The following is a 16,654-nucleotide window of genomic DNA, read 5'->3' on the forward strand; positions in this document are numbered from 1 at the left end:
GAACCTGAGTGGAAAAGTTCGGCTAGAAAGTCTAAAACTGATTGAATGGAAGCAGTGAAAGGATCTGTATTCTTTGACTGCGCCCAATAGGAAAAACGTTTCCACTTACTATGATAAATCTTCCGAGTGAAAGATTTATGAGAGGCTATCAAAATATCTCGAACTGAGTCAGATATTAGAGGAAGCCTGGCTAGAGTTGGAATTGGAGGAACCACGCTGTGAGGTTCAGAGAAGGGAGGGAGTGGTGCAACTGACCCGACTGATGGGTCAAGAGGTCTGGAACTGGGTCCAGATGCCAAGGTTGCTCCAACAGATAACGGTGGAGAAATGGGAACCAAATCTGTCGAGGCCAGTAAGGGGCAATGAGGATCATGGAAGCTTTCTGAGCGATGGCTTTCTGTATTAGCTGAGATATCAGTGGGAAGGGAGGAAAAGCATATAGAAGTCCCCGGGGCCAATCGTGCACTAGAGCGTCTCTGCTGGGGTGGCCTGGCTGGGGAAAGAGGGTGAAAAAATCGTCGCACTTGCTGTTTTGGGGAGTAGCGAAAAGGTCGCAGCAAGGCCGGCCCCACTTTCGAAAAACTTTCTCCAACACTGAATTCTTCAGAGACCACTCGTGAGGCATGAGAATAGCTCTGCTCAATTTGTCCACAATCACATTGGACTTCCCGGGAATGTGCGTTGCTAACAGAAACCGCTGAGAAGAAATCGCCCATTGCCACAGTCTGAGTGCCTCTCGACATAGGGGGTAAGATCTGGTTCCGCCTTGTTTGTTGATGTACCACACTACAGACATATTGTCTGTCTGAATTGCTATATTTCCCTTGGGAAGAGAGTCTTGTAAGGCTTGCAACGCTAGAAGCACTGCTCTCATCTCTAGGACATTTATGTGCAAGTGGCACTCGAAAGGTTGCCACATGCCTTGGACCGTCCTGCCCTGGTAATACCCCCCCACCCGATCAGGGAGGCGTCCGTTGTCACTGTAGCAACCGGAGGGGAAGGGACGAAAGGTCTCCCTAGGTGGAGCAGGGGAGATGTGATCCACCAAGAGAGATGATTCTTGCACGATTGTGTTATCCGAATAGGATGGGACATTGGAAGTCGTTGGAAAGACCATTGTGTGAAGAGCATCCATTGTAAGATTCTCATATGGAAGCGAGCTAATGGTAGAAGAGGGATGGCCGCCATAATCCCTAAGACCTTCAGGATCAATCTGGCTTTGACTTTGTTGCTCTGCAAAACAAGAGAGACCTGTCTGTGTACGTCTGCTATTCTCTGCTCTGTGAGTCTGGCTGACATGTTGACTGTGTCTAGATTTGCGCCTATGAAGGTAATAACACGACAAGGCGACAAGACAGACTTTTTGTAATTTATTGAAATGCCTAGTGTTTGACATGTGTTAAAAGTGTAGTCTCTGGCAAGAAGCAAAAGATGCTTGGTGGGGGCTGTAAGGAGCCAGTCGTCTAAATACGGAAACACCTGGAATCCTTGTCGTCTCAGATGAGAGGCGACCACTGCCATGCATTTGGTAAACACTCAGGGGGCTGCAGTGAGTCCAAAGGGCAGGGCCCTGAATTGGAAATGACTGGTTCCCAGCCTGAAGCGGAGGAATCTCCTGGAGCGTCGACTCATTCTGATGTGATAGTACGCATCCTGGAGATCTATTGAGCACATCCAGTTGTCCCGCCCTAAAAGGGGTAGAATGGACTGCAGCGTGACCATCCGGAACTTTGTTTTCTTGACAAACTTGTTCAAGTTGCTGAGATCCAAAATGGGTTCTCCAGTCCCCTGTTTTCTTTGGAACCAAAAAGAATTTGGAGTAGATTCCGGATCCTTGTTGGTCTGCTGGAACTGGTTGAATGGCTCTTTTTGCAAGCAGCTTTGAAATTTCTAGTGCTGCTTGCTCCCTTTGACTGGGTGGAACGTCTGGAAGGGATTTTTTGGATTGCTTTGGAATGAAAAAGAATGGGATTCTGTAGCCTTCGGAAATGATAGACTGTACCCACTTGTCTCGAGTTAGGGATAGCCAGGCTTCTGGGTACAGAGATAATCTTCCCCCGACTGCCTCCGAAGGTGGACAGTCGGGCAACACCTCAGGGATGCTGAAAAGGCTGGTCGGAAAAGGGTTCTCAACTGCCCTGATTCTGCGGGCCCCCTCTGCCTCTAGGACGGCGTCTACCATTATTGTTCCCCCCTCTGCCTCTAGAGGGGAATCGACTCTGTGCATCAGGCAAATCTCCCTGAGATTGTTTGCGGAACCACATCTTCCCCCCTTCTGGTCTTTGGGGTAAGGCCTAGAAGGAGTAGAAAAACAGACTCCGATGGCAGAGAGAGTTTTGCCATCAGTCTCGCACCTAGTCAGGGTTTCCTTCACTTGAGGACCAAAGAGGGATGATCCATCAAAAGGGGAGTTAGTGAAGGATGCCTTGAAAGGGTCCGCAAAATTACATAGCCGCATCCAGGCGTGCCGACGCAAGGCCACACCTGTACCTGCCACTCTACTCGCTCCATCCGCCGCACATGAAAGGAGGCACATGGAGGAGTTAGTTATAGAATTAAGGGTCGCCAGCTGAGAGTTCATCCTATCCTGAAAACCCGCAGCTGTTGGGTCCTTTAACATTTCGCTCGCTTCCTTGAGCAAATCCCTCTGAAGACGAGTTAAATGACACAGGTAATTCAGCGAGCGCATAGTAAAGGTCGCTGACGAGAACATCCGCTTCCCGTACCTGTCCATAGACCTAGACTCCTTGTTAGGAGGATGAACAGGCACCGAAGGATCAGCTAACTCCTTCTTGGTGGCCGCAGCCACCACCATAGCATCAACAGAGACGCCTTTGGTTAAAAATTCTTTGTCCTTGGGGGCAGTGATAAATTTTGATGGTCTCCTGGGGGTGGGTTCCACTGAGTCAGGAGCCATCCAGGCCTTCTTTGCCACCACTTGCATGAGGGGGTCAAAGGGAGGGGACACCCAGGAGGTGGAAGGGCGAGAGCCAAACGCCTCAAGATACACCGATTCATCCTCTGAAGGGTTGAGGGATGGCCAATTCCCCCCTCTGTTTTAAGATTTCGAGGATATCTGCAAAGGAGACATCTTCAGAGGGGGAACGAGGGGAACCTTCAGAATCCTCTAAATCAGTGTCAGAGGTGACAGACTCAGGGGAGTCCATGTGCTTCCTCTTGCACTGCCTCTTCTTTGGGGGCTCTCCTACCGGGTCAGGAGAGGCCTCGGAAGAGGAGGAAATCCCCACTGGGGATACTTGAGGAGCTGGCTCTCTACGGTCCGGGATGAGAGAGTGAGCAGAAATCACCGGAGGCACTGTGGAGGGAGGGGCAGACGGAGCCGACTGTGGAGTTGAACCAGGTTCTAACACGCTCCTCATGACCTCGAAGGCACCCCTGTCAGGCAGAGCCAGAGGTCTCCGCTCCGAAAAGCTGAAAACCTCCCCCGGCACCGACAGTGATGGCTCCGAGGCCGATGTCGGAGCCGAAGCACCGAGAGGGAGAGCGGGGTCGGACAAGGGTCCGATGCCACTCACCCCCTCGGAGCCGACGAGGGAAGTCCGGCGCCGAGATTCTTCCAAGGAAGACATCTGAGCAGACGACGGTACCGAAGACAATGGTATCGGTACCGACGCCACCACAGTCTCGGGTCCGAGCCGCCCGGGCTCCGAACTCAAAGGAGTCAGAGGAGGAACATTCTGAGTAATGGGAATAGTCCTCGACTGTTGAGTCGGACTTTGAAGCATCTGGGCCAGTGCCTCGGACTTAAGAAGTCGACTGACTACCCTCTGAAGGTCATGATCTGATAGTCTCGACGACCTAGAGGAGTGAGATCTATGGCTCCGTTCAGACAGCAATGGTGATGCTGGAGCCGAACGAACGGAGCCGATAGATGGTGATCGGGACCTTTTTCTGGAGGTTGGTTCCGACAATTTGATCGGAGCCGACTCAGCAATGTCTTCCTCGGCTCCGGCCAGAGCCGAGGAAATAGTAGGGGCATGAGTTCAATGGAGCCGATGTTCGAACAGCCTTCGGAGCCCCAGAAGACGACTCAGAGACTGGAGCCGAAGATCTGGGAGGCTTTGAGGGTTTCCCCGAGGATTGAGTCGGGGATCCTCAGGCTTCAATAAGCCCCTTAGAATGAGCTTATTTTTACGCTCCTGCAGGACTCTAGGGCTGAAGCCATGGCAAACGGCACAAGAGTCCTGCAGGTGCAAAGGTCCCAGGCAGTATACACAAGAAGTGTGACCGTCTGTCAGAGACATCTTCTGACAGCACGAGTCACACTTCTTAAAGCCTGAGACCTTTGATTCCTTAGACATGTCTAAAGAAGGAAAAAGTGTAACCACACACACACACACACACACACCCCGATTACACAATTTTAAATTAAATTATAAGTAATTTAAAAAAATTAAATCCCTACAAAACACAGTCACTCCAACTACTAGGAAGGGAGGGACTGGGCCTAAAGCCTAAGGGAAGAACTCTAGTGAGTTTAGGAAAAAAAGGGGGAAAATTAAACTAGGAATGGAAGGAAATTACCTAATTTATAAAATTATGAAGAAAACTAACTTAAAAGGGGGTCTATCTAAGTTAACAACTAGTTTTTTAAAACGAAGCGGTTGAAAAGCACCTCGATCGCTATAGCGGCAAACGAGATCTGGGGAGTTGCCGCCTAGCTTTGTGGGATATAGAGGAGCCTTGAGCCGGTGGAACTAGCTCTCGAGCTTTTAGAGTGGCCGAGTCGGAGCCGAGGATCGGCTCCGAACCCATCCAGCAAGAATGAAGGCGAGATAGACAACTTAACATCAATAGTTCCTAAACTGCTGCAATCAGCAAACTTTGTCACCCTTCACATAAGAGAAGCAGGTGCCAAAAGGGAGACTCCTATGACTTGAACCCTGTGGGACACCACTATTGACATTCTTTTCTATAGAAGGAACATCACCAGCTCTTACCTGATGGGTTCCATCAGTGAGACAATTGGCTCTTTATCAAGAGTTAAAGAATCTCTTTCATAGAAGTAAAGTAGTTTGAGAAGACAAGATCTGTCTTTGATGGACCCAAACTTTGTCATGTCAAGAGATTTTATACTGTTGTTTATTATAAATCCAAATATGATGTGGTCCATAATTTTATACATGATGTTAGTAAGACTTATGAGTCTATAGTCCCAGGGATCTCTACCGGTACCAACACTGTGGGCAGACCTCCAAACACATGGTACATAATCAGTGGACAGGCTATGGCTACATAAGTTCTGGAGGGACTGCAGAAAGCTGTGTTTAGGACTTGCTAAGAGATGGCCAGGGATGCTATCAAGGCTCGTAGAACTAGTATTTTCAGTTTAATATACTCCCAAAAGGACCTGATCCAGAGTGATTCTTGACAGGAAGGGTATTCTGAGGAGCAGTGGGGGGGGGGTGCAAAAGACGAGTGGGTGGGATAAAATTGGAGCTGAACTTATAAGCTAAGACATTAGTGATGGCTTCCAGCTCAGAATAAGTTGCACCATTAGATAACATTCAAAGTAGCAATCAGTGCTACTTTTACATTTCCTAATGTGATTAAAAAGAGGCCTTATTATCTTTGGAGGAGATGGCAACGTTAAGTTCATAGCTAGCCTTACTTTCTCTAATCATTTGCTTGAGATTCTTGTTGAGCATGTTTAGCTTCTTTTTTGTGAAGGAGAGATTTTAATTAAAAATATACAGCCAGAAGTCTTTTCCTCTTTTTTTTTTAAAGCTTATGTGAAAATTCCATCACAAGTGTTTGCTTCTGAATGTCATATTATATGTATAGTTGAACTGTTGCTTAGACAGGAACAGAATTTGGATTTAAACGTAGCAGTACTGGCAATGGGATTGTTATGGGAGTGTGAACTTTTGAACTTCTCCAGGTCATCAGTAAACAAAAGGCTGGCTAGGAGGTAGTGCATGAATATAGTGGTGTTCATCTGAGCAGTGGTACTAGTTTAAAGGGAGAAATTAACAGTGTCTTAATAAAACGGATGAAAGATAAGGTAATATTTATAAGTGTAAGGTTGAGAAGAGCCATTCTTCTAGTGGGGAAAAGGGCAATTCAGTCTAGGGAGTTGGCATTCATATACATTAGGAAATGCACTGCATGTATATTATTGACAGTATGGGACTGCCAGTTATCATTCACCTAAGATTAACAATATGAATATTTTCCATCTGATTTAGGGCCATTTCATGGCCAGAGGAGGGTATGGATGGAAACTTATAATTTGCAATAAAATAACAGTTGGTTTTGCTTAAAGTAACTATGTTCCCATAGTGCTTATATCACTGAATGTAGCAAAAGACTGAGAATTTAGTGACTTAGCTGTTTCATTTATAGGAGGCAGAATTGTGCATGAAATCAGAAATTATCAGTCAAGATGAAGACTATTAAGAAAAGCTGATTTAGCACTGGACTAAACTACTGGTATGCACAGAGTAAACTGTGTGTGCAACTCAAAAGTAAGTCAGAATGGTGTGCACAATAAGGTCCATGTATAAAGAATAGGTGGAAATAAACAACACTAGAAATAAAAATGAAATGGCAGGTGACTGCATAGTAATTATGATGGCATCTGGTAACAAAAACAATTGACAGAGAACACACCCACTGCAAACATTTTGGTTACTGGTATGAAAAGGCTTGTAAATCATTAAATCAAGTCTGTAATTTCTTTGGGGGTGATAACCATTTTACTAGAATGGCTAAGAAAAACACGTTTCAGAAAGACACTAATGTTTTAGAGACAAAAAAGCAGCCTAAAGCAGAAACATTTATTAGTAACACTTGACTTACATTTTGTGACTACAGCACATTCTATACGTCATCTTACTACATTTGTTGAATGTCAGAATGAGTGCGCATTCAATCAAAGTTGTGAAGGAGAGCAAAAGTGACTTTTGGTTTGAAAAGCTGTGGACTGGAGGCATAGCAGTTGCATTTAAAATGGACATTAGAGCAGAGTGCACACAATTATGACAGAATCTACATTTAAAATGTTGAATTTAAACAATACGGTGTACAAATCTGGAAGAATGTTACTATCATATTGTGGGTACAAATTCAACACTTTGGGTCAAGAGTGGTTGGACTGCATGTATAAATAAAAAAAAATATGAGCCTCTGCAGTGGTAGACCCAGCAGTCACATACATAAGGGAGACAACAGTGACTGGACAATTAATGAACAGCAGGCCATCAACGCAGAATTTGGCTACTGCCATCATATATACTGTCTCTATTGTTTACTATTACCATTTTCATTCTTCAATAAATGCTGTGCAAAAGCTAATTTCTTGCAAATTGTAGTAGCTTTATTTCATTCTAGGCTGGTACTAGAACCTGTAAGTGTATTGCACAGGTGACTAACATTCTCTTTATCATGATTTCATTCCAGGCTGGTACCAGAACCTGTGGGTGTAGTACACAGGTGACTGTAGCAGCCCCTTTATCTTTGTCTCATTCTAGACTGGTGCCAACAGCTGTAAGTTTACTACACAGGTGGTACTTTACTCTAGGTTTCCCAAGGTTGGAACAGCCACTTACACCTCCCAGTGAGACTCTGCAAACCTGAGTTACATGCGTTAAATCTGGACTGATTTATCCACTGGTGAATCTCAAAATCTGGGTTGTAAAGTGGTTGTACTTCCATGAACTAAAAAACAGGTCTAAATAACTAACTGCAACACATCACTGTGCTAAATAAAATGATCCCATTGTAACAAGCTTAATTGCACTAGTGTGTTAATAAAGCTGTATATTGGGCTTTGTGCCTTGATTATGAAGACAATCGTGCAGTTCTAATTAACTGTACAGAAGGAACATCAACCATATATCATACAGCGGCTGCCGTGGTTTGTCCATATGTCTTCTCCTAAGGGCCAAGAAAATAACTGCTTTTTCCAGTCAACAGTACCTGAGTGACAGAGTTTCTCTCTCTCCTATCCCCTTCTCCCAACCCCAGATAGATAATAAACCCACATTCAGTATTAGTAGCTCATATTCACTGATTTTATTTATATAAATATGAAATGCATTTTTCTTGTACTGCTCACATACTCCAGAACTGATTATCTGGTTGTCTGTTACCTGTAGCAGATTACATCTTATGCCCAGTCACTTGTATGGTACTTTTGGTGATGAAAAATATTTACATTTTTTCACTACTGCACACTCCTAATTTTCTGGTGACAAAATAATTCTAATCTAATATTGATCTTTAAACACTGATTGGTATAAACACAAATTAAGCAAAACAATTCAAATTTATAATCACAGCCTTATATCGCTGCTTCAGTACACCCCACATCTAGAAAACAGATACTAAGGTGGGGTGGATGGGGGCAGTCACCATATAAAAGTGTTGGGGGATTGGTCTTCAGTGCACATCTGCAGTGAAAAATGCAGCAAACAGTTTGCTATAATTTAAAAGGAGAGGAGAGAAAGAGGAGCTCTTTTGGGGTCTTCAACAAACTGGGGGGGCTAGTTTGGGGGATGGCAGCAGGTGCAAGAATAGCTAGCTATACATCTTGTTGTCCCAGCAGATGTACTAATCATTTTCAAATGTTGCCGCTATAGCTATAATATAATCATATCCTACTGTCTGTTAGATAACCTATTACAAATTAAGTTTGGGCTGCTGCCTTGCTTTTGTGAATTCATATTCAAAGCCACTGTGTGTTTTTTTTTTCCATTTTCCGCCAAAATCCTGTAAAATTCTAAAATTGGTGCCAAGTACAAAAACAAAGGGATTCATAGAATCAGACATCTTAAACTAGGTTACTCTTTCAATAAAACTTGAATTTCTCTTGCCGGTTTCTTAACTTAGTATTCTGTTATAAATTTAGTTTTTTAATCTCCTACAGTCACTCAAAAGTCTGCTTTTGATCTGTTTACATAAACTAAGAAAATTACAAACAGACTAACTTGTGCTAACTAGAAACCAGAGTAACAATCATCAACATAACACATGGACTTTCAGCTAATGAAAATGAGTCTTTATTATTTCAATAAATGTAAATCAGTGAGTGGCTGCATCCATGATGAACAGTTTGGTAAAAACTAAATACACAATCCAGTTCTGCCACTATGCGATTAGTGTAGTATAGTATAGTATAGTAGGTAAGTATAAGCATGATTCATGATCTCGTATCACAGTTCTGAGGATGGAGTTCATGCAAGTTGGAGGTACACATTATAGTTTGATCATTTTTATACAAGGTCAATCTCTTTACTGCATTTTTAAATAAGAAGAGAAAGAAATGAATCAGAGATAGCAGGATGTTACATGACCCATCATTTTTTATACATAATGTGCATTGGTTTCCTTGAGAAATGTCTTCATGTTAAAACAAAAAAAAAAATAATAAAAATAATAAACTGTTTATATCAACAAACGAGGAGCAACACTACCAACCGATAAAGTATTTCATCAATACTACATTAACAATGTATTTACTGATATAATTTATTATGTAGATGCACAGATGTGATGACCCCACTTAAACCCGAAGCAGTAACGAAGGAACCTCAATCCTCACCACTGTCTCTGGTAAGGAAGCGTCACTGAAAGCAGGGACAGAAATACACAGTTTCCCCTAAGAGTACACTGGAAACAGGCTCCAAACATGGGACTGGACTATATACTTCACTTCAGGTCCCCAAATGAGTCTTCACACTAACCACTGCAGAGCACTGAGTCCCAGTTCTAGGACATTACACACTCACTCTTAAATATTTGATATTCACACACAAACACTCTTGGGAAAGACTGGCACAGATTCACCTGTTATAGCTTCTTTCCCCAAACTGCAGGGTAACAGTTGCCACCAGTCAAATACCACAACACCCTTCAAAATTTATATTGGATAAAATAAATACTGATTTAAATGGTAGCATGTAATCCAAGCAGTAAGGCTTTTCAGAGTGGCCCTGGTGTTATCACAAGCATAAACACTCTCAGGTTACTACAAGTACTTTCTAAATAACCAGTCACGATAAAAGGTAGGAAAATATTTAATAAATAAAATATATACACTGAATAACTGATTCCAATAAACCACAGAGTTTCACACAAAGGAATTATGAAAATAACACTGTAGGATAGGTTTCACACTGACTGAAGAAAAACTAATTAGCTGTAGTTCCCTGTTTAAAGATCAACTGTCCCTATCTAATCTAATTAACTCAGCAATACAAGAGGATACACTAACTTCTGCCAGGCAAGATAAGAATTTATGTCCACTCTTCAGGCTATCTGGTCCTCAGCGACTGGAATAACAACTCCTACTATTTTTTGCTGAACAGCTCCGGAAAGCAAACTGAGTGATAACTACTGATCTGGAAAACAGAATTTTTTAAAAGTCACAGAAAGCTGTTATGAGAATTCTACTCTTTCATATCAGATTTTAAAAAGTAAACAAAACAGCTGCTGTGGAGAGTCTATTCCTTTAAGATCTGGCACACGATGACCACATCTAGGTCAGTTGACTGGCATAACTTACATTTAGAATTCTTTTTAAAAACATGCACATCTGGTAATCCAGAACAACACTGCCAGACCCAAACATCTTACATAAATCAAAGTAATAATAATAAAAAAAAATATTTACAAAATTATAGCTAGTCATGCTGGCATATATAACACAGGGTAATTTTTAATTATTTACAAGTATTTACAAAACTTCAGCCAGACATGTCAGCACAGAGGCCACTGAAACTCCTGCAAAGAACCTGAAAAGAACTGTCTCATGAGTAAAAAGACTGCTGTGCTGGTCCTGGTACCTAGAAAAGCTCTTTTGAAGATCTGCTGCTGCAAAAGATACAGACTGGATGCTAGAAGGCTTATGGATATGCCCACACTTAGTGGACAGTGGAAGGCATAGCAACAGACCCTATGCAACTCTTCCAGGAACCAAATATATACCAGGAAGTCATCTAGGGACAGATTAAGATAGTCTTTAACCTTGATTATGCAAAGATTACAACCAAGCATTTGGTAATTACTTTTTATACTTCAAAGAGATCACAAAGAGTAAGGAGAAAGGACATGAAATGAAAATGTAGCTTTGCATTGTAAAACTGAGAAATTGCACACTTCTGTCAAATTCACATTGACTTAGAATGTATCCCTTAGACAGCAGGTGAAGGACAGAATGCAGGATGAGCGTTATGGAATCACTTGACTCCTACACATTTATTAAGACTGAACAGGACTAGAATGGGTCTCCACTGGCTCTTCATTTTGGACTCCAAGAATAACCTTGACTAAAGATGTATTTCTTGTAATGCTGGCACATCTTCTGTGGTCTTGTAGTCCAAAAACTATTGTAGAACGGGTCTGGTCAGGTACAGCTGATTTGTTAGCAGAGATGGTATACCAACAAAGGGAAAAAACTGCAAATTTTATGGTACAACTTGAGACTACAATTTCCCTTACCATGTATCAAAGGTCAGAAAAAAAAATTGCTCCAGGGAAGAAGATTCTCATACCTAGAAAATTCTGTGTAAGAATGGTAGTGGAAAGGAGAAATGAGAAAGGTATTTACCAAAGATGAGTGGATCCATTACTGGTGAAGAGGAACTACCCTCTAGGCCTTCTCCTGATGCTTAGGCTAGCACCTTTCTTTCTTCTACCCTGGCAGCTTTTTTCAAATAATATCTTGAATGTAGAAGATCTAGTTGATTTTTTTTTCTTTTAAAGCCACAGCTTTTACTGGGGTTAGTTACTAGAGTAGCTAAGGGAGGAAGTGGGGAAAAACTGATAAAGAAAAGAGAAAGACATTCCAGTCTTTAAAGTGTTTTAAATATCTTATTAGACGGGACCAAAAAGATAATGTTTCTCAAAGGGTGCCTTTAAAATCTACACCTTACAACCTTTTAATAGAGATTAGATGTATGGCCATGTGTACTTCCTGATCACAGTGCCACTCGTGGCTTCCCTGGAGCAAGAATCTACATCGCCATAACCATAATTAAAGTTGTAGCGCCCCCCCCCCCTACTGTGGCTTGGGAGTAGCATCCTCCATGTCTTTAGGCAGATAGTCATATTGCTGGAGGACATCCACCAGATAATGAAACAAATGCATCTGGTAATTCATATTCCTGACGCACTAGATGGTAGAAGGAAAAATGTTCTAGCCAAATGTATAAATGACTTTTCATCCTGGTGCACATTCTGAATCGCCTGAAGCATCCAAAGAAATATTATCTTGGTCTGCCACAAGGTTCACATATTAGTGTTTGCTCTGGGCTTGGACATCACAGAAACCTATCAACCTTCCTTGGTGCAGGGGAATCAGGCTCTAATGAAACACTATCAATTTCAACAGCCTTTGTAACAGGATAACAGAAGAAAACTTGGGTTGGCCTACAAATCTCCCCAAAATCTCCTTTGTCTGTTCCCTTAAAATGACTCCTGATCAAGTTAATTTCTCCAAAAGAAATGCTCTCGAGATTGGGGGGGAGCTTAAGGAGATAAGGTCAGATATGGTTATCATCACTCACATCATGATTCGAGAGAGGACACGTCGGAAAAAAAGGCCAAATCCTTCACTCATAACATAGATCATGAGGACCTTTCTGGGAAAGGATTCCTTTTTTTATTTTCTTTTAGGCAACTATCATCTATGTAGGCAGAGTTGCTGTTTGTGTGAAAGAGAGGGAGCCATTTTGTAGATTTTCATTATTATCGGCTCAGTTTGGTAGCTCAGTATGGCTTCCAGCTTCAGTGACAGAAACGTACTGCAGCTATGACCAGCCTAAGTTATGCCTGCAGTCAAGCACAGATCCGGATCTTCCTACAGATTATTGCTTATAGAATAATCCTTGCCTGGTTTGCTGCTGTCTACAGAGCTTTATAATCCATTCAGTACTGCAAAGACAGGAAAACTGCAATTATTTATTATCAGGGTGAGTACTTCACACAGCTACACTTCTTTAGGTTCAACACAAACATAAGGCAACCAAAGACTCTGTTGGCAACCTGGTTAAGAGAATAAACATGGAATTATCAGAAGGGTAATTTGAATGGAGAGAGAGCAAACTGTTCCTACCATGTTGATCAGAGGCTTGTGTGTAGACCAATGTTGCTAGCTCAATTCGTAGTTGAGATCACAAGCTATTTATACTACTGTAGATGCTAGGAAGTTGGTGATGTTTCACAGGCAGGCCATTTTAAGCCTAGCCAAATTTCTCATCTGGCGCTTGGAATTACCTGTTCCATTTAGTGTTCAGATTAACTTTACCCATTCATAGACTCTAGTGTTTATAACTGGGATCATGCCATATAAAGCCAGAAAGATGCATGTTTAAACAGGCCCCAATCAAGAGTTAAACATTTCGGAGCTGCCATAAGTAGTACAGGGAGAAGCCATAAAGTGGTGTGAAACACAACACAAAGTGCATGCTACATTACTGCATGTCAGTCCACCTAAACCTGCAGGTTAATAAACAGCCCATCTGCAAAGTTCACTGGGTTTCCCTGCTTCAGAATGCTATAGAGGGCCATGGTGCAGAGGGATAAAGCCCTGATTACAAACAAAGCAACATGAGCTTGATTAATGTCCTGGAAGCTTGATGGCATTAATACGGGACTATAGGCCTGGCCATCATGGGAGGGGCAAAATGATAGTCTCAATCTCTTAGAAGAGTGGTGGTGGTGTTGCAGTGGGTGTCTTGTGGGCAGGCTTTTAGCTCACTAAGTCACCTCTTGTGGTAGCCCTCATTAAGGAGTGTATGCTTGCACGAGGACAATAACAACAGCCCCCACAATGATGCGGGTAGCCTGCTCCCTGCCCAAAGGCAGGGTTAGGGACCCATAAAAATGCTCTCATTGCTGAGATGCTGGGGCAAGCCCAATCTCCCTGAAATATGAATGATGGTTCCTTCCACACAGCTCTTGCTATACTAGATTTAGGAATAAATGGGCTTTAGTTTCAGGGGGAAGGCCTGATAGTCAGCAGGCAGAGAGTGAAAAAGCATCCCAGTTTGAAGGTCTATGAGAAGCTAGATAAGAAGCCAGGAGAAAACATGTATCAAATGAATAAAGAAAAGCATTAACTCATATCTCCACTATTAAACCCCTGACATAGCTGGAAAACTTGCCAAAAACATTCTTATATCATTCAAGCCAGGAAGATAAATAAAAATCATGTTCCCAAACAGCATCATTACAAAAATACTCCACTATAGCTGCAACAGAAATGCAAATATTTCACATATACGCTAAAGAACACCACTTCCCCCCTGCACAACATTCAGGAAAAAGCAACAATGGTAGCTGTGCAAGGCAGCAGTCATACAGTGTGCATCCACAAATGGAAGCAAATTATGTGAAAAAAGTGTGTCCCCTAGTGCAGATATAAAAGGTTTTAGTTTCCCTTTCAGACAGTTGGTTTTCATTTCTGGTTTAAGATCTTTGTTACTCTGCCTGACTTCCCCCATTACTTATGTTATACTTTTGTTTATTTTGTAATTTTACTTTACCTCCTGAATGTCACTGCTTTCTCAAGGCATCCTTGCTACCTCTTGTAAGAGCCACAGAGGTTTCATTTTTGATTCTTTTCAACAATTTGTGTATAAATTTCTTGAGAACCAACACAGTTTTGTGAAAATGTATGGTTTGTATTTCTTTGAATTATGCTGATTACGCAAATGGATACTTAGCTGCACTCATCAACATGGTGGGCAAAGTCTAGGCTGAGACAAAGCAGGTATCAGTCAAAAATGTCAAAGTGCAGAATACAATGCTGCCAACATGAATACACAGTAAAACAAACACACATATAAGTTATAAACATTCACTTCTTTATTATTTACATACCCTAGATAATGTGAGGAACTGCTAATTTTACACTAGGCTGTTCTTTGCAATGTATATAAGGGGGGCAACATCATACAGTCTTTTACTCACTGCTATGCTGATCTAAGGTAATGGATAGGTTCTTCCATTAGCAATGTGAACCAATTCAGACACAGTCAATAACCTTCTTCTGCACATTTAAGCTTTAGGGATCAACAGATTTTTTTACATCCACAATTCCAGGAGATAAGAACAGCAACTGTATGCATTTTCCTGTGTATTGGGTAAGCTCTGCCTTAAACACCTCAGAGAATTTAGTTTAGTGCTGGTATTAGTCAAAAGCAACTACAGGTGCTTTAGTTACTTCATTACTTTTCACTAAAATCCATTTGTTCTGTAATGGATCTGGTCTTGATTATTCTGCTGCAACTCCACCATGAGTTTCTTCAGTACCAAATTTGCACTTCAGAGATCTTCCAATATACCGCCAGTATTCTTTTCTTATTGCATCCTGTTCTTTAGCAAGCAGATCACATAACTGAAAATAAAACAGAAAGTAGAAATTATAGTGAGTGAGCTTAACTACCGTAAACAGGAAAGGCATCAGACTGCAGTGTCAATTAGAAAGCAGAAATGAACTTGGATATTTCAAAAACAGGGTGGGGAGAAGACACTTTGGGTTCAGCTTGAACCCTAGTTGGAGGTGCAGGGCTTGCTAGCTACACACCAGAAAAAAATGGGCTAGGCAAACCTGCCTGCTGTGAAAGTGGGCTAAAATGAATATGGTGTCAGCAGAGCATACACCTGCAGAGGATGGAGCATTAGAGAATATGATGCTGCTATCAAATGACTTTTGGACACAATTTCAACTCTAGCTCCTCACCAAGCAGCAAATTAAGGGGGAATGGAGAGCAGGCAGAAGTACAGACAGTGACCTATGAGGTAAATAAACTACGCTTTACAACTTCCCAAGTTTTGTACTGCCATGCATCTCTTACAGCCAAAAGTAAACACAGCAGCATAAAATACCTGCTATCTTCAACTGCAGGCTGCAACTTCTGTTACTTCATATGGAAAATGCTGCCGTTTCAAACCAAGGGCAGTTTCTATTACATAACAAAAGGCAGGCTCTGACCTATTAAGGTGTTATGTAATAAACCTTTCAATATGACCAAGAATAGTCATTTATACACAGTGGACAAAGCAAATGTTTAAAGAATCATCCTGACGCAAAATAAAATGGTTACAGGCTGATGGTCAAATGGTGCATGAAGAGTACTTCTCACAGTCTATAAGGTGAAGCAAACTTACCAGAATAAAGTGCCTCGCCTATGTCCCACTAACAAATTCACAAAGCAAATATTTAAAAAAAATCTAGCATTCATTTGTAATGTGCATACTGTGCCTCTTTACACAAACGTACTGTTGTCATTAAGACTCAGTTCCTTCTTTCATTCATATCAAACGCATACCTAACAATCATTCATGCAGCACTTGCAAGGGCAATACCCACACACAATGTAATTTAGCCTCAATCAGTTAACGTTAACTTATTTATACAATGCAAATACATTCACTTGCAGGGCTGCAAAGATGTTACTCACATTAATTAATTCTTGCACATTTTAATTCCTGAATTATAATAAAGCAAGGGACCAAAACATATTAAAACCACATATTTAAAAAGGTGCAAACAAATATTTTTTTCCATATTCACAGTACAACTAAGAGGCCATCTTCTATTAATGAAATTGATACTGGGCATACAGATCTTTATAACAGAGTACCTTAAGAGATGAATGGTATTGAGGGGGAATTAAAACAAAAA

The 16,654-nt window shown here is 41.7% G+C and overlaps 1 protein-coding gene across 1 annotated transcript in view; it reads right to left on the reverse strand.

The window, feature by feature from the left end:
- Positions 1–14,810: 14,810 nt before the first annotated feature.
- Positions 14,811–16,654, reverse strand: part of FNTA (farnesyltransferase, CAAX box, alpha) — a 761,420-nt gene continuing 759,576 nt past the window's right edge. Inside the window, exon 9 of the mRNA XM_044059429.1 lies at positions 14,811–15,364. Within this exon, the coding sequence (XP_043915364.1) occupies positions 15,242–15,364 (123 nt within the window). The 3' untranslated portion in view covers positions 14,811–15,241. The remainder of the gene's footprint in view (positions 15,365–16,654) is intronic.

Source organism: Protopterus annectens, chromosome 17.part0, assembly GCF_019279795.1.
Source record: "Protopterus annectens isolate FY-2018-M chromosome 17.part0, PAN1.0, whole genome shotgun sequence".
In the NCBI taxonomy this organism is placed as follows: Eukaryota; Metazoa; Chordata; order Ceratodontiformes; family Protopteridae; genus Protopterus; species Protopterus annectens.